Here is a 23,103-nt window from a genome sequence, read left to right as displayed (position 1 = left end):
GTGGGAAAAAAAATATTTAGTCAGCCACCAATTGTGCAAGTTCTCCCACTTAAAAAGATGAGAGAGGCCTGTATTTTTCATCATAGGTACACGTCAACTATGACAGACAAATCAAGACTTTTTTTTCAAAAAATCACATTGTAGGATTTTTAATGAATTTATTTGCAAATTATGGTGGAAAATAAGTATTTGGTCACCTACAAACAAGCAAGATTTCTGGCTCTCACAGACCTGTAACTTCTTCTTTAAGAGGCTCCTCTGTCCTTCACTTGTTACCTGTATTAATGGCACCTGTTTGAACTTGTTATCAGTATAAAAGACACCTGTCCACAACCTCAAACAGTCACATTCCAAACTCCACTATGGCCAAGACCAAAGAGCTGTCAAAGGACACCAGAAACAAAATTGTAGACCTGCACCAGGCTGGGAAGACTGCATCTGCAATAGGTAAGCAGCTTGGTTTGAAGAAATCAACTGTGGGAGCAATTATTAGGAAATGGAAGACATACAAGACCACTGATAATCTCCCTCGATCTGGGGCTCCACGCAAGATCTCACCCCGTGGGGTCAAAATGATCACAAGAACGGTGAGAAAAAATCCCAGAACCACACGGGGGGACCTAATGAATGACCTGCAGAGAGCTGGGACCAAAGTAACAAAGCCTACCATCAGTAACACACTACGCCGCCAGGGACTCAAATCCTGCAGTGCCAGATGTGTCCCCCTGCTTAAGCCAGTATATGTCCAGGCCCGTCTGAAGTTTGCTAGAGTGCATTTGGATGATCCAGAAGAGGATTGGGAGAATGTCATATGGTCAGATGAAACCAAAATAGAACTTTTTGGTAAAAACTCAACTCGTCGTGTTTGAAGGACAAAGAATGCTGAGTTGCATCCAAAGAACACATTACATTACATTTTAGTCATTTAGCAGACGCTCTTATCACCATACCTACTGTGAAGCATGGGGGTGGAAACATCATGCTTTGGGGCTGTTTTTCTGCAAAGGGACCAGGACGACTGATCCGTGTAAAGGAAAGAATGAATGGGGCCATGTATCGTGAGATTTTGAGTGAAAACCTCCTTCCATCAGCAAGGGCATTGAAGATGAAACATGGCTGGGTCTTTCAGCATGACAATGATCCCAAACACACTGCCCGGGCAACGAAGGAGTGGCTTCGTAAGAAGCATTTCAAGGTCGTGGAGTGGCCTAGCCAGTCTCCAGATCTCAACCCCATAGAAAATCTTTGGAGGGAGTTGAAAGTCCGTGTTGCCCAGCGACAGCCCCAAAACATCACTGCTCTAGAGGAGATCTGCATGGAGGAATGGGCCAAAATACCAGCAACAGTGTGTGAAAACCTTGTGAAGACTTACAGAAAGCATTTGACCTGTGTCATTGCCAACAAAGGGTATATAACAAAGTATTGAGAAACTTTTGTTATTGACCAAATACTTATTTTCCACCATAATTTGCAAATAAATTCATTAAAAATCCTACAATGTGATTTTCTGGATTTTTTTTCTCATTTTGTCTGTCATAGTTGACGTGTACCTATGATGAAAATTACAGGCCTCTCTCATCTTTTTAAGTGGGAGAACTTGCACAATTGGTGGCTGACTAAATACTTTTTTCCCCCACTGTACCTATAAATAGTAAAACCAGAGAAACTTATATTTCTGCAGTGGTCTCTTAACTTTTTCCCAGAGCTGTATATATATTCTTAACTCCATTCCTTACTTAGATTTGTGTATATTGAGGGTATATGTTGTGAAATTGTTAGATATTACTTGTTAGATATTACTGCACTGTCGGAGCTAGAAGCACAAGCATTTCGCTACACCCGCAATAACATCTGCTAACCACGTGTATGTGACAAATACATTTTTTTATTTGAATGGAATATATTAATCACCATATTTATAGACGTTTACAGATGTTTACAGAATGTGTACTGGAAGTGTAACTACCGTAGAATAACAACAGGTCAATTACACTTTGGATTCAGATTCAGCAATTAAAGATATGTCATATACTACAGTAAAATAAGTACAGGATTTCTGAGGATGTTTGAATATCTTTACGCACACGCACACACACCGGTGGGGTGAGAGAGAGAGAGTGATTGTAGTGGGGGCAGCTGTGCCAGCTAGGTTTTTTAAAGGGAGGGAGTGTGTGTGTGGACCAGGGGGTGTGTAACTGGTGTCCCTGGTGGGCTGAATCCAGGTCATCTTTTGAAGTGACTGCTAATCCCTTTAATGCAAACCACATGCCCCACTTGCTGCACCCTGTTAAAAACACGGTCTTGGACTCTCTACATTGACATGGACAAGACACACCTGTCACACACTCATCAGCACGCATGCACGCACAGACACCGATTACACACACAAAGAATAACACTGACATTCAAACACACCCACACACACATACACAAACGTATCTTTGAATAAACAACATGGAAAGAGCCTGAGCCATGAAAGGTTGTGACTCCTTCAGCCTGAGCCATAAAGGTGAGTTTAGCAATGCACTGACTACAGTCACCTTCAGTCTTATCACAACAGCGGCATCCCTCAGGCAGGCTAGGCCACGTCCATTACTCCCCTCCTTCCCTCCCTCTTTACCCTTTCAAGTGCCTCCATAAAAAGCATTTAAACACCTCGACACCTTTCTTTTCAGCCGGCGCGATTACTTTCCGACAGGTGGGATAATAAGCTGTTAGACGGGGGAGTGTGACCCCTGGAAGGGTTAGCCTCGGCTCGCCTGGGCCCCCATCTGGGCACCTGCGCTCCCTTTTAAAGAGCCGGCCCCGGCCTCTCCTCTGTTTCCCTCTGCTCTCTCTCTCTCTTCCCTCTCTTCTCTCTGTGAAATAAAGCTCCTTTAAGTGAGTCTGGGAGGAGACTCCCCATGGGACGACCACCCCTCCCTCACCCCTCAAACCCCAGTGAAGACATCCGTGGCGTTGCTGGGGAGGGACAGGAGCACGGCAACCCTATTAATGAATGCGGCCCATTACCCGTCAGCCTGGCTCCTCGGCGACTCCCAGAAGCCCCTGCAGTACGTGACTTCAAATGGCAGGATATTGACACAGAGCGAGCAAAGCGGCTGGGAGAGTGTGTGTGTGTGTTTTTTTCCGTCTGTGTGTGTGCGATGTGTGCCTGTGTGTGTAAGAGAGAGAGTGTGCCTGTATGTATGTGTGTGTGTGTGTGTGTGTGTCTGGACCCCAAAGGAACGTAGCTCCTTGGATATAATGTAGGGCTCGTAACAGCTATTAGAGGGGAAAATAACCCCCCTGGGGAGTACCCCCCCGTCCCCCCCCCCAACCCGTCCCAGCTCTGTCTGACACACACTGCATTCTACCTTTTCCTTAAACATGCCAGGAGTTTTTCTCACTGAGGGCTTTTTCAAGGACGGTGCTAAACGACTTCAGTTGCAGTGGCAGCCATGCAGGCTGGAGGGAAATGGAAAGAAAAGAAAGAAAGAGAGAAAAAAAGGTACAAAGAAAATGATACCTTTACCTCTGTGGATATTGAACTCCACAGAGTAGAAGACAGACACTGTTCTGTATATCAGTGGAGAACGCAGGGGGGGAGAGAGAGAGAGAGAGAGAGAGAGAGAGAGAAGTAGTTTCTGGCCAATGTGTGCAACCCTACACTCAGTGTAATTCAGCCATATATACATCCTCAGCTCATAACCTCAGCCCAGCAATGTCACCTATTAAAGCTGCAATATGTAACTTTTTGGGCGACCCAACCAAAATCACATAGAAAAGTGAGTTATAGATCTGTCATTCTCATTGAAAGCAAGTCTAAAAAGTGGTAGATCTGTTCTATGTGCATTATTTCTATGCTTCCCGTTCTTAAGTTTTGTTTTTGCGTCTTTTACTTTCGGTTTTGTACACCAGCTTCAAACAGCTGAAAATACTATATGTTTGGTTATGTAAAAATATATTTCACAGCGGTTTAGATGGTACAATGATTCTCTACACTATACTTGCTTGTTTTGTCACAAACTGAAATTAGGAAAACTATTAGAATTTTAGCAACCAGGAAATGGTGGAGCGATTTCTGTATAATGCACCTTTAAGTCAATTAATAACAGATTGACTGACCCAATCCCCCAAACCCCTTACCCCACATCTCCTTGCTACCCCCACCTCCCTTCTCCCCAACCCCAATCTCCCCCTACCATACCCCCCCATCTCCCCCCAATCACCCCACTTTCTTACCCCCATTCTCCCCTCTCCCTTACCCCCCATCGTCCTTCTTCCCGACCACCCGCTGGGCTCCACCATGCTGCTGTACTGCAGGCCCCAGTTACCAGCAGAGCTAAGGTAAAACCCTTAGTAGTCAATTCTCCATTAAATTAAATGTTACTCTGATCAATAATGTGCACCCGCCTCTCTCCCTAGTGAAGCCTGTGTCTGAGAAACCTCTTCTTCTTCCTCTCTCTCCTCTCCTCGATCGACTGGCTCTCTGCAACCGTTAACCCTCCATCTGCCTTCTTTCATCTGATTACATCATATCACTCCAACGGCCTCGAGGGCAGAGGAAGGAGAGGGGGGAGAACGCCCGGCAGGGGTCCTGTGTACCCATGCAAACAGGTGCAACATGTCTTAGGAATTTATCAGACAGAAGAAGAGGGAGAGAGAGCGCGAGAGAGGGAGAGGGAGAGGGAGAGGGAGAGGGAGAGGGAGAGAGGGAAAGTGCATGCAGGCTGGGGAGTTGATTTATTAACTAATCATTCTTTATGTCGTTTCCCATTCCTCTGGTCTCCATCGATAGCACCGGTCTGGGCTCCAGTACGGCAAGGCAACAGAGGTGTGTCTGTTACATCAGCTCTGCAGAGGAAAAGGCCAAACGGATCAGCGGCCATTTTGAACCTTTCATTTACTCTTACACATCTAATCTACAAACTACCTAAAACAGACAGTCAAGAGTGATGAAATATTTATTAAATCTATCACAACTTTTGGCTAGTAGCACAAAGTTAGTTGATAATAAATGTACATATAGGCAAAACTCTAGCAGGACTAAGAACTAATCTGACACTGTCATTCTTTCTGGTGTTGGCCTGTCTTATATTACCCAGAGTTCTGAGTTTATAGAGTGTTTAGAAAGCTGATAGAGTGAACAATAATGAGTCTCTAAGCTTGGGTCTTGGGGGACCCCTGAAGACATTATATTATACAAGTGTGAGGCCAGGCCAGGTGAAAAAGAGCACTTAGACCAGGCCAGGTGAAAAACATCAGATCCATTAGGCCTTAAAGAGCAATACTTCAAATGTTAAACATTTGTCATGTTTTATGAGCACCAATTCACAACACTAACCAGTGTAACCAGTTTCCATCCAACCTTTTTATGCGAGTAAAGTCGGATAAAAAATGTCACAACAGGCCTGATGGAAACAGTAAACAGTAAAGTCGGTAAACTTTCCAAATGTCGACATAACAAAATACGGTAGACAAGGTGAGATCTTTTTGTGTTGGTAAAATGAATTATGCGAGAAATGTCGGTGGAAATGTTTTTATGCACAAATATTGATATAATAACCATCATATCGAAGTAAACTTGGAGTCACGTGACGACATGTTGTGTGGTCCTCCCACTACGACTCGTCGGGAAAGCTTGCATGTTATGATGAACTTCACAGCATGGTGAAAGTGCAAGGTGATGAGCTTGATGCGCCTTTCCAATAAATATTGAGGGTCTTATTCTGGTGATATAATCATCGATGCTTGGCTGTCATTTGACAAATAAAAATAATCTTGCTTTTTTGTCCATTATAATCTCATCAGGTAGGCTATACCCGCACTGTATTCGCGAGCTGTTGGCTAGAGCGCATATGCCAATACCAGTGGGGGCACACGCTATAAAACAAAAACTAAATTGTGAGAAAACCATCAGTAGAATTGAAAATGCGATGTAAACCCATTTAACTAATCGCAAAAGGTATTTCTATTTGCACTACGTCATCGGGCACAGCCTTTTATCCGCAACAAGTCAATTTGATGGAAACACATCTCTGGTGGGAAAATGCGCATATTGTTTTTATGTGGATTTTTGAATATTTGGATGGAAACCTAGCTACTGAGTAAATAATTTGCTACAGAATAATTTAGGGAGTTAAAAAGGACTGAGAAGTCAAGTAAATTTGATTTGCTACATTTCAACGGACATTGAAAGACAGAAAAGCGCCAGAAAATGATGTCATGGCTTTAGAAGCTTCTGATAGGCTAATTGACATAATTTGAGTCAATTGGAGGTGTACCTGTGGATGTATTTCAAGGCCTACCTTCAAACTCAGTGCCTCTTTGCTTGACATCATGGGAAAATCAAAAGAAATCAGCCAAGTCTGGACCTCCACAAGTCTGGTTCATCCTTGGGAGCAATTTCCAAATGCCTGAAGGTACCACGTTCGTCTGTACAAACAATAGTACGCAAGTATAAACACCATGGGACCACGCAGCCATCATACCGCTCAGGAAGGAGATGCGTTCTGTCTCCTAGAGATGAACGTACTTTGGTGCGAAAAGTGCAAATCAATCCCAGAACAACAGCAAAGGAACTTGTGAAGATGCAGGAGTAAACAGGTACAAAAGTATCTATATCCACAGTAAAACAAGTCCTATATCGATATAACCTGAAAGGCCACTCAGCAATTAAGAAGCCACTGCTCCAAAACCGTCATAAAAAAGCCAGACTACGGTTTGCAACTGCACATGGGGACACAGATCGTACTTTTTGGAGAAATGTCCTCTGGTCTGATGTAACAAAAATATAACTGTTTGGCCATAATGACCATCGTTATGTTTGGAGGAAAAAGGCGAAGAACACCATCCCAACCGTGAAGCACGGGGGTGGCAGCATCATGCTGTGGGGGTGCTTTGCTACAGGAGGGACTGGTGCACTTCACAAAATAGATGGCATCATGAGGAAGGAAAATGATGTGGATATATTGAAGCAACATCTCAAGACATCAGTCAGGAAGTTAAAGCTTGGTCGCAAATGGGTCTTCCAAATGGACAATGACCCCAAGCATACTTCCAAAGTTGTGGCAAAATGGCTTAAGGACAACAAAGTCAAGGTATTGGAGTGGCCATCACAAAGCCCTGACCTCAATCTTATAGGACATTTGTGGGCAGAACTGAAAAAGCGTGTGCGAGCAAGGAGGCCTACAAACCTGACTCAGTTACACCAGCTCTGTCAGGAGGAATGGGCCAAAATTCACCCAACTTATTGTGGGAAGCTTGTGGAAGGCTACCCAAAACGTTTGACCCAAGTTAAACAATTTAAAGGCGATGCTACCAAATACTAATTGAGTGTATGTAAACTTCTGACCCACTGGGAATGTGATGAAATAAATAAAATCTGAAATAAATCATTCTCTCTACTATTATTCTGACATTTCACATTCTTAAAATAAAGTGGTGATCCTAACTGACCTAAAACAGGGAATTTTACTAGGATTAAATGTCAGGAATTGTGAAAAACTGAGTTTAAATGTATTTGGCTAAGGTGTATGTAAACTTCTGACTTCAACTGTATTTACTGTGCATATCAAATGGGTAAAACAGTATGTAAACATTATTGAAGTGACCAGTGTTCCTTCCAAGACATCCACCATTTTGCTATTGTCATACATCCCACAGCCCTAGTAGCGGCTAGCCTCCCCATGTCTAAGCAGTAGCAGCTAGCCTCCCTGTGTCTAGTCAGTAGCGGCTAGCCCTCCCCATGTCTAAGCATTAGCAGATAGCTTCCTTGTGTCTAGTCAGTAGCGGCCAACCCTCCCCATGTCTAAGCAGTAGCAGATAGCCTCCCCATGTCTAGTCAGTAGCGGTTAGCCCTCCCCATGTCTAAGCAGTAGCAGTTAGCCTCCCTGTGTCTAGTCAGTAGCGGCTAGCCCTCCCCATGTCTAAGCAGTAGCAGATAGCCTCCCTGTGTCTAGTCAGTAGCGGTTAGCCCTCCCCATGTCTAAGCAGTAGCAGCTAGCCCTCCCCATGTCTAGTCAGTAGTGGCTAGCCCTCCCCATGTCTAAGCAGTGTTGAGCAGTTAACAAAGAAACAGGTCCTCATATATGCTTAATTTAGAGTTATTTATGCAACTTCAGTTGTGATACAAACGTTGGGCTATATGTTTAGATTTTTAATACATTCTAAGGCTGCAAGATGAGACTTGAAAAAAGTCGCATGAAAGGCATGAGCTCTGCTTTGTTTTTTTTGCGCAGGCTGCACACACTTCATCAGTCTCTCATTCACAATTTGACAAACACTTGATAATGCCTCTAATTTCCCGGCGGCATCCCCTTTGTGTGGCCATAATGCCCCCTAAAAAAATCCATGCCTTTTGCGGCCAGTGGCCATTGTGCCCTTGGGCTGAATATAATAATTATAATTCCCTTCTCCCGGCTGCATGCTCCGAAGCACCTCTCACTCACATGGCTCACTCAGTAAGATAAATTCTTATTAGCCAATGCCCGTCACGTGATCGGGTGTTTCTCACAGGCTACAAGTGACACATCAGGGACGCAACTGCGCGCGTCCTTATCCAATTCTGAGGTGCATATTGAACATATTGCATAGCCTATAGCCTATAGAAATGTTTCGCAACATGAGCGCATTGGCTTTCATTAAGTGTTTCATTAGATTTGCATTGTCATTGCAAATCAGAGTGATTAAAGGGACAATAGAGTGCTGAGTACCAGGCAGTTAACAATTTTGATAGGCTACTAATGACCATCAGCAGCATCAGAGCTTGGAGAAGTCTAATTACCGTGACTAAACGATCACGTGGAATTTGACTGCCGTCATGACTCGTGACCACCGGTGTAGCGGTAATACGGTCACCGTAACAGCCCTAGGTTAGCCCCCATGTCTAGTCAGTGTGAGCTTAAACTACCTCTCTGCTCGTAGCTGTCATAAGTCTGCTAACATAATAATAATAATAATATGCCATTTCGCAGACGCTTTTATCCAAAGCTACTTACAGTCATGTGTGCATACATTTTAATTTATTTTATGTATGGGTGGTCCCAGGGATCGAACCCACTACCCTGGTGTTACAAGCGCCATGCTCTACCAATTGAGCTACAGAGGACCACATAGCTGCATCTGGAGCACAGGGAGCAAGCGGAGCGTCAAACCACAGAGATCCAACTGCAGCACACTGCTAGTCATCAGTCAGGAGTTTAATTAAGGCATAAAAGCAGAGCAGGCTGCCGCTGAGCTACGCTGAGACAAAGAACTCACAAGCCTCAGAACAGATAACAGGTTAAAGGCCCAGTGCAGTCAAAAATAGGATTTTCCTGTGTTTTATATATATTTCCACACTATGAAGTTGGAATAATACTGTGAAATTGTGAAAATTATGATAAAAATGTTTGAAAAGACTGCCTGAAATTTCTGCCTGTTTTGGTGGGTGGAGTTTTGGCCTTCCTGGTGACATCACCAGGTGGTAAATGAGTTAATAGACCAATAAGAAACTGAGTTGCAAACCTCTCTGCCAAATAACAGCTAGTTTTCAGTTTTCCACTCTCCACTCAGACCCCTCCCAGACAGTCTTATCAAAATTCTTGCTTGAGAAATTGCTCTTTGTTAAGAAGGTATTATTATTTCTCTTTGACCATTTTAATTATAAACAATCACAGTAAGGTACTTAATTGTTACCCATAAATGATTTGATATTGAAATAAAAACAGCTGCATTGGACCTTTAAACATAACACTGGGCTGCTTTAAGAGACACATATATGGGTCATGCTGTATCTGAACTACGAACACAAAGCACTGGGCAAATTATATTCCATTCCACAAAGCACTAAATAGCCATTGTGTTCTATGGTGTTTTATTGTGTTTTCCATTTATTGTAACAAAACTGATCATACATGACCTGTATATGTGAAGTTCAACCCTACAACCAGACAGAGCAGGCCCATGCAGTCCCAGTACTACGTTCCCTGGGTCCTGTCTGAGCAGTGATGGCGTGTTGACTTGAGTCCAGGACAGTATTGACTCAGTCCCCCTTTGCTTGGAGTGAGCCTCATTCCCCATTGTTGGCTCGTCCACTAGGGGTGTAATCCCTTCCTGTCAGGCCTCAGCCAGTTTAGCCAATGAAGAATACCAATAAATAAATAAATAAATAAAACTAGCAGCTGGCATTCTCCACAGTCAACACTTATCAGGCCATAGGGAGAGCTGACCTCGTCCGCTGTTTGGCCACAACCACCACGGTCTCCTTGGTAACCGACTGTCTTGTTTGAAGTGTGGTGCCTGGGGACTCGTGAACATTCAGTACAGCTCTGGGGCTAGGGTGGGGAGACTTTAGTGTGTGTGTGTGTGTGTTTGTCTGTGTGTCCATGCGTGTGTGTGTGTGTCTTATTAGCCTCTGGCATGTGGTTATGTGTATAACAGCTATGTAATAAATGAGTAATAGCTGGAATTGTCTGGCTGGATGTACAAAAGATCCAAACAACGGTGAAATCCTTCTCTTCTGAGGTGTAACGAGAGAAGACAGACCACCCTATTGGAGGGCTAGTGTGCTTTGTTCCTCCAAATGATACTCATTACCCTGTCTAAGTAGACAACTGAATGGTGCTAGAAGCCCACTATGGAGTGATCCTGCTGTTTGACTGAGATAGCAAAACAACTGCACAACCGCTGGGTTATTATGGAGCCTCATTATGTGGAGAGACTAGAGAGCGGGAAAGAGGAAGAGAGGAAGAGATGGAGAGGGCGAGAGAGAGAGAAAGAGATGGAGAGAGGGAGGGATTGAGAGAGTGATGTGGAGATAGAAAGGGAGTAGATGGAGAGAAAGAGAAGAGAAGGATAGAGAAAGAGAGAGAGGTGAAAGAGATGGAGAGTTGAGCGGAAGAAGGGAGGGGAAGAGAAAGAGTTAGAGATGGAGAGGAAGAGAGAGATGAGAGAAATAAAGAAAGTGAGATGAAGGGAGATAGAGATATAAACAGGGAGAGAGGGAGGGAGCTGGAGAAAAATATAATGTATGTGAGTGTGTGTGTGAGGGAGGGAGATTTTAAAAAAGCAAGTGAGCGAGAGAAAGGGAGAGAGAGAAAAATACAAACTGATTTCTGAGGTGATAGCTACCAAACACAGATGCCTTTCCCCACTAAAAATGAAGACTATGACTTAAGAACCCAATTAAGGATCTTTCTTAGGGGAGCCATCTTGGGAGGGAGATAGGATGATGGGTCTTGGTAGGACACGAGCCCTGGGCTACACAGACTAATTAGACTGAGGCAGGGGGGTGGCAGGGGGGTAGAGGGGATGGGATCCAAGCCTGTCACTGGAAGGGAGATGGGTTCCATGGAGCTCCACATGTCAGTCCCAGAAACTAAACACAATTACTCTCACATTTAACCACTTCACTTAGGGACAGGAGTTTGACTGGTGTAGGCGATGATGCTACAGCACAGAAATCTCACTCATATAATACTCCTCTATCTCTCTCTCGTTGCTATAGCTACTTCAGTGACAGAGTGAATTCTAGGAGCGAATTTGAGGCTACTGTTAGATTGAGCACTTCACTAGGTGAGAGTTGAAACTGTGATGCCGACAAAAAACAAATGCAGTCTCACGTTTACCCACTTGTTTGGAGAGAGAGTCACAATATTAGCTTTTAATAGACACAATTGGTGTCATGTAACATTTATTTACAAAATGGAAATGTCTAATAATTACTGTACATACAGTGTTTGAAAATAAATCCAGGAGGAAATGTGCGATCGGATTCTGTGAGGACCAGCTAGCCTCAACAGCAATTTGTAGAAACACGTTTAGAGTCAGACACTTGCAAAGTGAATCTCTTTAACCAGGTAAATTAAACCTGTAATGTATTTCTCATGCAGTCTTAATGACATGCTTTATCAAAGTTGCAGAAAGTCAAATAAAAAGTATAACAGAAACGGTTAGGGAACAGATCCGGTGATGGATTTCAGCACAGAGCATCCTTCCCTCTCTTTGTTTGGATTTAACTTCTCCCAGTAGTACAGCGAGCGGAGGAGGAAGAAGAAGAGAAAATAATGCCTCAAAGACTTCTGGGAGTTTTTGTCATGTCTCCCTCCAGACACTGTGTTTGCATGCACACATCAGACCCACCCTGGGAGAGGAAGAAACAAAGACACATACTGTACATAGACACACACACGCACGCACACACACACACTCATATACACGTCACACACACACACACACTGCAGAGAGAAAATCCTCCTAGGATCATTAGGTTTGTCATGCTGTCTAAATCGGATCCACCTACAGTAGGAAAGTAGAACGCCACGACCGTGTTACGTCGTCGCCATTCATCTTACAATGTTTACGTCCCCTTTTACAGCGCTGATGACTGTTTGTACAGCATGTTTGTACATCATTATAAATAATCTTAAATATTAATGATGGCGCATCACAAACACACAGTTGTGCCCTTTTATTCATTTCTCTTTCATTTTGCTGCTCAACTTTTTGAAATGGTGACAGCACTGTGAGCACCTGGGGGGCTGAAGAGAAGAACGGCTTGTCATTTAAAAAGATACAAAGAAATGTTCAAGCGCATGTGAAGCTGTCACACTTGGCAGATGAAGATAGTGTATTCTCGGAAAGCTAGGTGTTTGCAAGCCACTGAGGGCTAAACAAATGTAGATCAGCCTCAGTGTGGCACGTGTTAGGGATATTGTGCATTAAACGTGGGGCCATATTCCAAATTGTAAATTCTAAAATAAATCTTCATGGGAATTGTAGTCCCAATTCGACATGTCAGAATGATGCTTTGCCCCAAAAAACACTGACAAACATTACACTAAATAATATTTAGTGTGATGACTGTCAGTTTTCTTGCTCTCGCAGATGTTGAGAAATCACTCTAATATTGTTTACAGATCTACAGTAGAGTGAGCTATGCTATTACACCTGCAATGCTATTATATATGCTATTATATATGCTAATGAAATACTACAGTGCCTTGCAAAAGTATTCATCCCCCTTGGCGTTTTTCCTATTTTGTTGCATTACAACCTGTAATTTAAATTGATTTTTATTTGGATTTCATGTAATGGACAGACACAAAATAGTCCAAATTGGTGAAGTGAAATGAAAAAATGAACTTGTTTCAAAAAATTCAAAAAAATAAATAATGGAAAAGTGGTGCGTGCATATGTATTCACCCCCTTTGCTATGAAGCCCCTAAATAAGATCTGGTGCAACCAATTACCTTCAGAAGTCACATAATTAGTTAAATAAAGTCCACCTGTGTGCAATCTATGTGTCACATGATCTGTCACATGATCTCAGTATATATACACCTGTTCTGAAGGCCCCAGAGTCTGCAACACCACTAACCAAGGGGCACCACCAAGCAAGTGGGACCATGAAGACCAAGGAGCTCTCCAAACAGGTCAGGGACAAAGTTGTGGAGAAGTACAGATCAGGGTTGGGTTATAAAAAATATCAGAAACTTTGAACATCCCATGGAGCACCATTAAATCCATTATTAAAAATTTAAAGAATATGGCACCACAACAAACCTGCCAAGAGAGGGACGCCCACCAAAACTAATGGACCAGGCAAGGAGGGCATTAATCAGAGAGGCAACAAAGAGACCAAAGATAACCCTGAAGGAGCTGCAAAGCTCCACAGATTGGAGTATCTGTCCATAGGACCACTTTAAGTCATACACTCCACAGAGCTGGGCTTTAAGGAAGAGTGGCCAGAAAAAAGCTGTTGCTTAAAGAAAAAAATAAGCAAACACGTTTGGTGTTCGCCAAAAGGCATGTGGGAGACTCCCCAAACATATGGAAGAAGGTACTCTGGTCAGATTAGACTAAAATTGAGCTTTTTGGCCATCAAGGAAAACGCTATATCTGGCGGAAACTCAACACCTCTCATCACCCCGAGAACACCATCCCCACAATGACGCATGGTGGTGGCAGCATCATGCTGTGGGTATGTTTTCCATTGGCAGGGACTGGAAAACTGGTCAGAATTGAAGGAATGATGGATGGCGCTAAATACAGGGAAATTCTTGAGGGAAACCTGTTAAGTCTTCCACAGATTTGAGACTGCGACAGAGGTTCACCTTCCAGCAGGACAATGACCCTAAGCATACTGCTAAAGCAACACTTGAGTGGTTTAAGGGGAAACATTTAAATGTCTTGGAATGGCCTAGTCAAAGCCCAGACCTCAATCCAATTGAGAATCTGTGGTATGACTTAAAGATTGCTGTACACCAGCGGAACCCATCCAACTTGAAGGAGCTTGAGCAGTTTTGTCTTGAAGAATGGGCAAAAATCCCAGTGGCTAGATGTGCCAAGCTTATAGAGACATACCCCAAGAGACTTGCAGCTGTAATTGCTGCAAAAGATGGCTCTACAAAGTATTGACTTTGTGGGGGGGGTGAATAGTTATGCACGCTCAAGTTTTCTGTTTTTTCTGTTTTTTTTGTCTTAATTCTTGTTTGTTTTACCCCCCCAAAATATTTGGTAGGCATGTTGTGTAAATCAGATGATACAACCCCCCAAAAAATCAATTTTAATTCCAGGTTGTAAGGCAACAAAATAGGAAAAATGCCAAGGGGGTGAATACTTTCGCAAGCCACTGTATCATTAGTAATTAGTTGAGTGAACTCAAGGTGATTATTCTGCTTTATTTTCAAGATATCATATTTTTTCCTTTTTTAAGTATTTCCCTGAAAATGATGAATTTCCTTAATTAAAACTTTAAAATCGGTCACAGTTTGGCAATAACGGCCATCCCATACAGAGAAAGAAGGATAATCTAATTTGTGAGAGAGGAAGTAGAACATGATACAGACATGCTCTTGTCACTTCTAGCACTCATTAAAGAGCTGGAGCTTTGGACCGAGCGTCGTCGTCTTTGAAGGAATCCTTTTAAAGACCCTCCAATTAAGGTGCGTGTCCTGCGGGTATCTAAGGAAAGGGAGAGAAGTCCTAGTGTACCCACTGACTACCCACTCACTGTCCTCCTCTGTCAATTGGAGCAGGAATGATAATGAAAGTGAAGGATAAAAAAGAGCCCCAGCTAAGTGGAACAGGAGGGAAATCTCATTGCAGAAAAAATGCAATCTACATTGTTGTGTAACTTGAATATAATTGTTTTGTCTTAGGAGTCTTAGGAGCACTAGGGTTCATCACTATAGAGAGGGAGGATATATCCCACGCTTGCACACTTGCGGTGGTATCGCAACACAAGCAGGCCAATGATGAGCTGCTGGACTTATGTGCTTCTTCAACAAATGAACTTCCACTCATAGAAATGTCCAATTTAAACTGTGGCTAATTCACTGCTGCCACCATCAGTTATTAGATCTGCCTAATTAATCCAGTGGAATAGCAGAGCATTGTCAATGGCTCAGTTCCTTATGTAACAAGGCAGAGAGAGAGACAGCTAATGCCAAGGAAACAGGAGGAAAAAGTGTATTTTTAAGTTCAGTGTTGTATTTCAGTATGGCCACTCCTAAGCACCCACAAACCCATGGCTTGTCCAAACCAGGGTAAGGGGTAGAGACAGCCTGAGCATGAGAGGCAGTTAGAGTACAGTAGATTGGAGGAGAGGAGTGGCTAGAAGAGGATGTATCTCCTACTCCTATAGCTGCATGGGGGGTGGGCAGTAGAGGTGGTCAGTAGGGGGTAGTGGGAGGTTGACAGGTAAGAGAGAGAGAGAGAGAGAGAGAGAAAGAGAGAGAGAGCGAGAGTAAGAAAGCGGGGAAACCACACCACAGCTAGCCCTGTTAGCACCAACACTGAACCATTGGCCCTCCCCATCAGCACCTAATGAAATGTCTCCACTCTCAGGAGGGTTCTGGAAACAACGGTGGTCTATGTGTCTCAATGCTTGGCTTGAGAAAGAGAGATATATATATATAGAGAGAGAGAGAGAGAGAAAGGGGGAACGAAAGAGAGAAAAAGATAGCGAGAAAGGGAGAGAGAGCAGAGTTTCTTCTGGACTGTGGTTTCTGGGGCACCAAGGCCCAGGAGTCAGTCAATCTGTCTGGTCCGAGGGAGGAGACCGGGCGGGGGTTCCTGGGAGGGCTGATTAGACGGATGCTCTCCCATCATCCATCTCGACAGGCCGCCAAAAATTGGCTCGCCCTTCGCAGGGTAGAGTTCACAGGGGGAGGGGGTGGGGGAGGATGGGTGGACAGTGGGGGAGAGGGGGGGAGGCGGTGCGGGAGAGGGGGGTAGCGCTGGATACCTGTCACAGCCTTTGGTCTGTTTCAGGGAATCTCAGCGGCAAATTAATAAAATATCGTTGCTGCTTCCCTTTACTTGCCTACCATGGCAGGCAGCTCTCCCTCTCCTCTCTCTCCCTGTCTGCACTAACCCCTTGACCTATTCTGACTACTGTGAGAGATGAGGAGCCGAGGTAGCCAGAGAGTGGGCCAGAGTGTCAGGGTGTAGGAGGAGAGAGAAACTCAAAACTACAGGCAGACCAGGCAGGGAGAGGCAGAGAGAGGAGCAACATCTATCTCCTCACCGCTGGATGATAGCTCCACTAGAGAGAGATTGACAAATGACTTCACCATGTCAGGGAGACATTTTTGAGTAGTGATATAGTCGGTAAAAAACAACAACCCGAAACAAACAACAACTCGTATACAGTACATAAACCTTGATTATATCTCATATGTTGCAGCATGGAGACATCTATATTCTAGAACACTTAGAAGAATGGGAAGATGTATCTTAATCGGAAATATTGTCCACGTTGTACAACACATTGTAGGTCTACAAAGAAAAATGTCCTTCCCTTTGAAAACACATTTCTTCATTATACAAAAAAGGAACTCCAGGGGGAGTCAGTGGATGGTTTTGGTGTTAATCAACTTCTTGTGTGTCTGTAATGATGTGAATTTATGTAAATGTCGTAATGAATGTGTGTTTAAGTGTGATAAGCCTGTGTGTGTAGATGTAGGTGTGTGTGTGCACGTGGATGTTTGCGTCACTGTTTTGTGTGTGTGTGTAAACATGTGCGTCTTTTGGTGTGTGTGTATGCACCGACTGGGGGTTGCTTCTAGAGCATGCCATGGCACAGGTTGAATATAATGATTGTCTTATCCCCTAAGCACAATCCATGCTCTCCTTTTCACAAACCTCTGCTTCACAACAAAGTGCCATAGGTCTTTCATGTTCGCTCTTCGTCTCTTCACAAAGAGTGTTAAACAATATAAGCATGAAACAACACCTCCGGGAGCTGGAGGAGCACTTCATGCCCAAAACATGTCAGAGTAAAAAGTTGGAAAAACATCCCCAGGTTATTTGAGATTGTTTACAGGTACTTGTAACAACCCTGGCTATAGCGAAAACACTCGAAACACTAGTTCCAATGACAGATGAAATGGGATAAATAAGATGCTGTGTTTGCCATGTTGTGTTAAGAGAGAGGACTCAATGCTAGCTAGGAGTTTGTTCGAAAACACAAGACTTGTTAGTTACTAATAACCTTGTCTTCCATGACGAACCTGTCTGTTGGTGGGTGGTGCATCAAGACTTGTTTTATTCTTGGCTGTCTGTTCTGTAGACTGAACTGTCCGGTAGATAATGATCACATTCACCTTCCTCCTGGCACACCATGACTCTGTGTTTACTGGCTGAATCTCAATATGAACATCTCTTGTCTGGTCAATGCTAAGCTAAAGCCCAGGATGCACCCTTACATCTGCTGGCTAGATGCTAATACTTAGCTAGCACCACTAATGCGTGTCTGTGGTTGTTGGGGCTCGTGGTCAGTAGACTGGTGTTCGGTACTAGTGGGTTTCACAAGGTGCTTGGACATATAAATCATTTTAATGAGTGTTGATAATTAATTAGCTCTCCTCAGATGGCTATATTCGTATATGTTAGGGTCCTCAGTGCTCAATTATGAGGCGCCAACACACAATGTTTCAGATACAAGAGGTACTGATAGAAAATGAAAGATTTGTACAAGAAACGAGGAAAGACATGGCGTGTCCTGCCAGGGTACAATTCCCCAAAAGACGATTGAGCTGCTTGAAAATAACAAGATGAAGACTGAAATAAAATAAGGCCTTTTAGTTTTGTTCAACTACTCTGAGGACAGTGGGAAGAGATTGCTCGAAAATGGATTATCTCTACAACATTGAGAGATCATAAGAGTCCAAATTCTAACTTTGTTGAAGGGCAGATATGGCATCCCTACGGACACAGATCATATTTAGCCATGAGTGCCTCCTCTGTGATTACGAGGCTGGGAAAAGGAGGCATATTATTGACTCAACTGTGTTTTTGCCTCTGTACAGTATAGTAATTACTCCCCAAAAAGCACATTCCCCTAATCCTTCTAATTCCATATATTTTAGGTCTAATAAGCAAATCAAATCATTGTGTATCGGTTGATCACAAATTAGTTTGGAAACCAACTGGAGTAATTCCGTCGGAGTCTCCCATCCCAACCGGGACAGAGAGCAGGACAAATTAAATATGTGTGTGCCTGTGTGTGCCTGTGTGCGTTTGCGTGCTCATGTGTGCATGTACATGAGTGTGTGTATAGGTTTATGTGTGTGCTTGATGGTGGTGGTGACTGCTACCTGGCCTTTGTTTGTGCTTACCTGTAGCTCTGTCTGGAAGAAGAACTTCTGTGGGCACTGGGAGCAGTCATATATCTTATCCTCCTGGCCATGGGCTGAGAAGATGTGCTGCTGGAGCTTACTGGCCTGGACAAATACTACAGAGAGAAGAGAGAGAGAGAGAGAGAGAGAGAGAGAGAGAGAGAGAGAGAGAGAGAGAGAGAGAGAGAGAGAGAGAGAGAGAGAGAGAGAGAGAGAGAGAGAGAGAGAGAGAGAGAGAGAGGAAGGGGTGAAAGAAAGTGAGTATCTTATTTGAAATCAGAGTAAAATATCAGTCATTTTGCTAATGTAATACTGCCCTACCAAGCAAAAAGGCAGTAAAATGCTTCAAAGTTTTTTAATTGTCCAGTCAAATGAATTCCAGTAAGATCATTGGAGATGTAGTGATCTGTTGTCTTACTATGAGTTCAATTTTTATTCATTTTGACCCTTCCTTGGCATGATATGTTACAAATTGCAGGGTAATAACAAAGCAAAGAGCAGTATCTGCCATTTTCATTTGATAGTTTACTATACTTCTCATTTATGCTATTAATAAAAGAGCACTGTAATTAGTGACAGTATAACAGAGTTGAAACTGCATCCTTTGTGTGTCTTCCATTAAGATACCAGTTGCATTTACATGGAGATGTAGGTTCTGCGTCAGTCACATTACATACTGTGTTTTACAAGTACCCCATGTCTTATTATAAGAATAAATGTGAAAGGCAGCACTGCAATTGTTTGAATTACATTAAATTATTACCTATTTTGTAATATATAATGATGTATTGGAACATGATAGAAGTATGACGTAAGGTAATACTAATTCTAAAAAATTACCATGAGATTGCAAATTAAATGATTTGTATTTTTTTATTATTATTACACTTACATAGACAATTTTGAATAAATAACAGCTTTAAGAATTAATTTTAAACATATTTACATTTTCATATTCATAAGAGGACACAAATTACATTTAGCTACAATTGATAAAATGCTGAATAGTTATATTTCATTTTTAAGTATCATTTTCATTTCATTTTTAAGTAAAACTTCTTCAGTGCTCTTCCTTATCACTCCTCATCCTCAGCAATGCTGTTCACAGCCAAGTCATTCCAGACTGCCTTCGATTTTCAGGCATCAGAGGACACAGCTTCGTGATGATGTCCATCTTCTTGGACTCATATAGCCCTATTGCTTATTTAGATCGCATGGACGGACATTGACAGGAATAAAACCAAGTATTGACGTGTCCTAATGCACAGTCCTAATGCACCCTCACATGGCAACGTTGATCCCCATATATACTTTAATCATCTAGGCCACAGGGATTGGTGGAAGTCATTTTGGCAAAACAGTTTTTTCCCGCATTCATGTAATGATGGCACCGAAGCAGACACATGAGCACACATTTGGCATGCCAATACATGTTGTGCTAATTACATACGCCACCTACAAAGGTGATGGATACAATTTTGGATTTTAACTTTCCTGACCGGGACAGTCACTCAATACTGGAATATAAAAGAAAACCAGAAACCCTGGACATGTGAGAAGATATATTATTAATGAGGTAGCAATGCTGTGTGTGTGCTCAACTGGAAAACGAGGGTGACAATTAAGTATGGGGTGCACGTCTAACTGACTGTCAGCTGGCTAGAGATCATGTGTGTGGTGTAATGTTACTGATTCAAATAACCCATGGAATGTCAGAATAAAATTATAGGGATTATATTCATTATAGGGATAATATATTGAACCTAGTATAAATTACTCTTATGGGAGAAGGTAGCACAAATCTATTGCTTCATGCTAATGCTAGCTAGGTAGGTTTTACATTTTGGTAGGGGCACGTCAGTTCTAGCTAGCTAGGTGGCTGTCACTGGCTAGAAATTGTGTGTGTGGTGTACTGATTCAAAGAAACCATCAGATGAAATTTCAGAATATAATTCATTATAGGGCTAATAGAGTTAGTATCAACTGCAGATCTCCTCTTATGGGAACCGGTAGCATTGTTAGTCTATACTCGCTAGCTAGTTAGCTAGCTAGTTAATTAATTATGTTCTCAGATCTACTTAGCTAGCGAGTTCTTACCAGTGTCTGGGTGTCTGCGTTTCAGAGCAAGTTCAACCATCATTCCCCCCCGGGAATGCTGTGCCATGATGTTGTGTCCCTAGATAAACAATGTATGTGTGTGTAGCTGTCAGTCAGTGTCATACAGGTTCGATAGCATCACTATCAGAATAAAAGTATATGATACCAAGGTAAAAGGCAGTAACTGCAGCCAAGGGTATGTTAAAACCAAGCTAAAAGGCAGTAAGTTCAGTTGGTTTCACAGTAACTTTTTGCAGTTACTGCTAATATGACCCCCAATTTCTCCAAAACACAATATAATAGAGGCAGGATACTTGTCCACATGATTAAGCATGTATTTAATGTAGCAAAAATGACATTAACTCATTTTCGACCAAATGAGCAGTTACTGCCTTTTTGCTTGGTAGGGCAGAATACATGGAGCTATCAGAAAATAAGGGTAAATGCAAAATAATCCACAATGATATAGGCTAAATAAGAAACATAGAAACAAAGAAGAGAAACAAAATGCTATACAGCCAACATACAGTGGGGAGAACAAGTATTTGATACACTGCCGATTTTGCAGGTTTTCCTACTTACAAAGCATGTAGAGGTCTGTAATTTTTATCATAGGTACACTTCAACTGTGAGAGACGGAATCTAAAACAAAAATCCAGAAAATCACATTGTATGATTTTTAAGTAATTAATTTGCATTTTATTGCATGACATAAGTATTTGATCACCTACCAACCAGTAAGAATTCCGGCTCTTACAGACCTGTTAGTTTTTCTTTAAGAAGCCCTCCCGTTCTCCACTCATTACCTGTATTAACTGCACCTGTTTGAACTCGTTACCTGTATAAAAGACACCTGTCCACACACTCAATCAAACAGACTCCAACCTCTCCACAATGGCCAAGACCAGAGAACTGTGTAAGGACATCAGGGATAAAATTGTAGACCTGCACAAGGCTGGGATGGGCTACAGGACAATAGGCAAGCAGCTTGGTGAGAAGGCAACAACTGTTGGCGCAATTATTAGAAAATGGAAGAAGTTCAAGATGACGGTCAATCACCCTCGGTCTGGGGCTCCATGCAAGATCTCACCTCGTGGGGCATCAATGATCATGAGGAAGGTGAGGGATCAGCCCAGAACTACACGGCAGGACCTGGTCAATGACCTGAAGAGAGCTGGGACCACAGTCTCAAAGAAAACCATTAGTAACACACTACGCCGTCATGGATTAAAATCCTGCAGTGCACGCAAGGTCCCCCTGCTCAAGCCAGCGCATGTCCAGGCCGTCTGAAGTTTGCCAATGACCATCTGGATGATCCAGAGGAGGAATGGGAGAAGGTCATGTGGTCTGATGAGACAAAAATAAACTCCACTCGCCGTGTTTGGAGGAAGAAGAAGGATGAGTACAACCCCAAGAACACCATCCCAACCGTGAAGCATGGAGGTGGAAACATCATTCTTTGGGGAGGCTTTTCTGCAAAGGGGACAGGACGACTGCACCATATTGAGGGGAGGATGGATGGGGCCATGTATCGCGAGATCTTGGCCAACAACCTCCTTCCCTCAGTAAGAGCATTGAAGATGGGTCGTGGCTGGGTCTTCCAGCATGACAACGACCTGAAACACACAGCCAGGGCAACTAAGGAGTGGCTCCGTAAGAAGCATCTCAAGGTCCTGGAGTGGCCTAGCCAGTCTCCAGACCTGAACCCAATAGAAAATCTTTGGAGGGAGCTGAAAGTCTGTATTGCCCAGCGACAGCCCCGAAACCTGAAGGATCTGGAGAAGGTCTGTATGGAGGAGTGGGCCAAAATCCCTGCTGCAGTGTGTGCAAACCTGGTCAAGACCTACAGGAAACGAATGATCTCTGTATTTGCAAACAAAGGTTTATGTACCAAATATTAAGTTCTGCTTTTCTGATGTATCAAATACTTATGTCATGCAATAAAATGCAAATGAATTACTTAAAAATCATACAATGTGATTTTCTGGATTTTTGTTTTAGATTCTGTCTCTCACAGTTGAAGTGTACCTATGATAAAAATTACAGACCTCTATTTGTAAGTAGGAAAACCTGCAAAATCGGCAGTGTATCAAATACTTGTTCTCCCCACTTGGTAAAGGGCAACAACAATAGTTGCTAAATACGGGCGAGTGAATGTGTTGTACTGACAATAAAACACATAATTATGATGTCAGTAATTAAGACAAAAAAACATTGATATCTGACACATAATTGGTGGTTTTAACAGAGTGGTCATACCCGGCCATGCTACTGTGGTACAGTGAATGAGCGCATAATGTTATGAGAATAATGATGATCTTTATTTAGAACTACTTGTGGGGACAACAAGCCAGAAAATAAACAACCACAGAAGAAATTGGCATGGCTTCAAGTGCAAAACATGGCCTCTATTATGCTA

The 23,103-nt window shown here is 42.9% G+C and overlaps 1 protein-coding gene across 5 annotated transcripts in view; it reads right to left on the bottom strand.

Annotated features, from left to right (window-relative positions):
* Positions 1–23,103, bottom strand: part of LOC121580993 (zinc finger protein 521) — a 152,573-nt gene that overhangs the window by 7,500 nt on the left and 121,970 nt on the right. For all 5 annotated transcript variants that reach the window (XM_041896260.2, XM_041896261.2, XM_041896257.2 and 2 more), the window contains one exon: positions 18,588–18,703. In XM_041896260.2, coding sequence (XP_041752194.1) covers positions 18,588–18,703 — 116 coding nt within the window. The remainder of the gene's footprint in view (positions 1–18,587; positions 18,704–23,103) is intronic.

Source organism: Coregonus clupeaformis, chromosome 14 (assembly GCF_020615455.1).
Source record: "Coregonus clupeaformis isolate EN_2021a chromosome 14, ASM2061545v1, whole genome shotgun sequence".
Lineage (NCBI taxonomy): Eukaryota > Metazoa > Chordata > Actinopteri > Salmoniformes > Salmonidae > Coregonus > Coregonus clupeaformis.
This window is presented reverse-complemented; position numbering and strand designations above follow the sequence as displayed.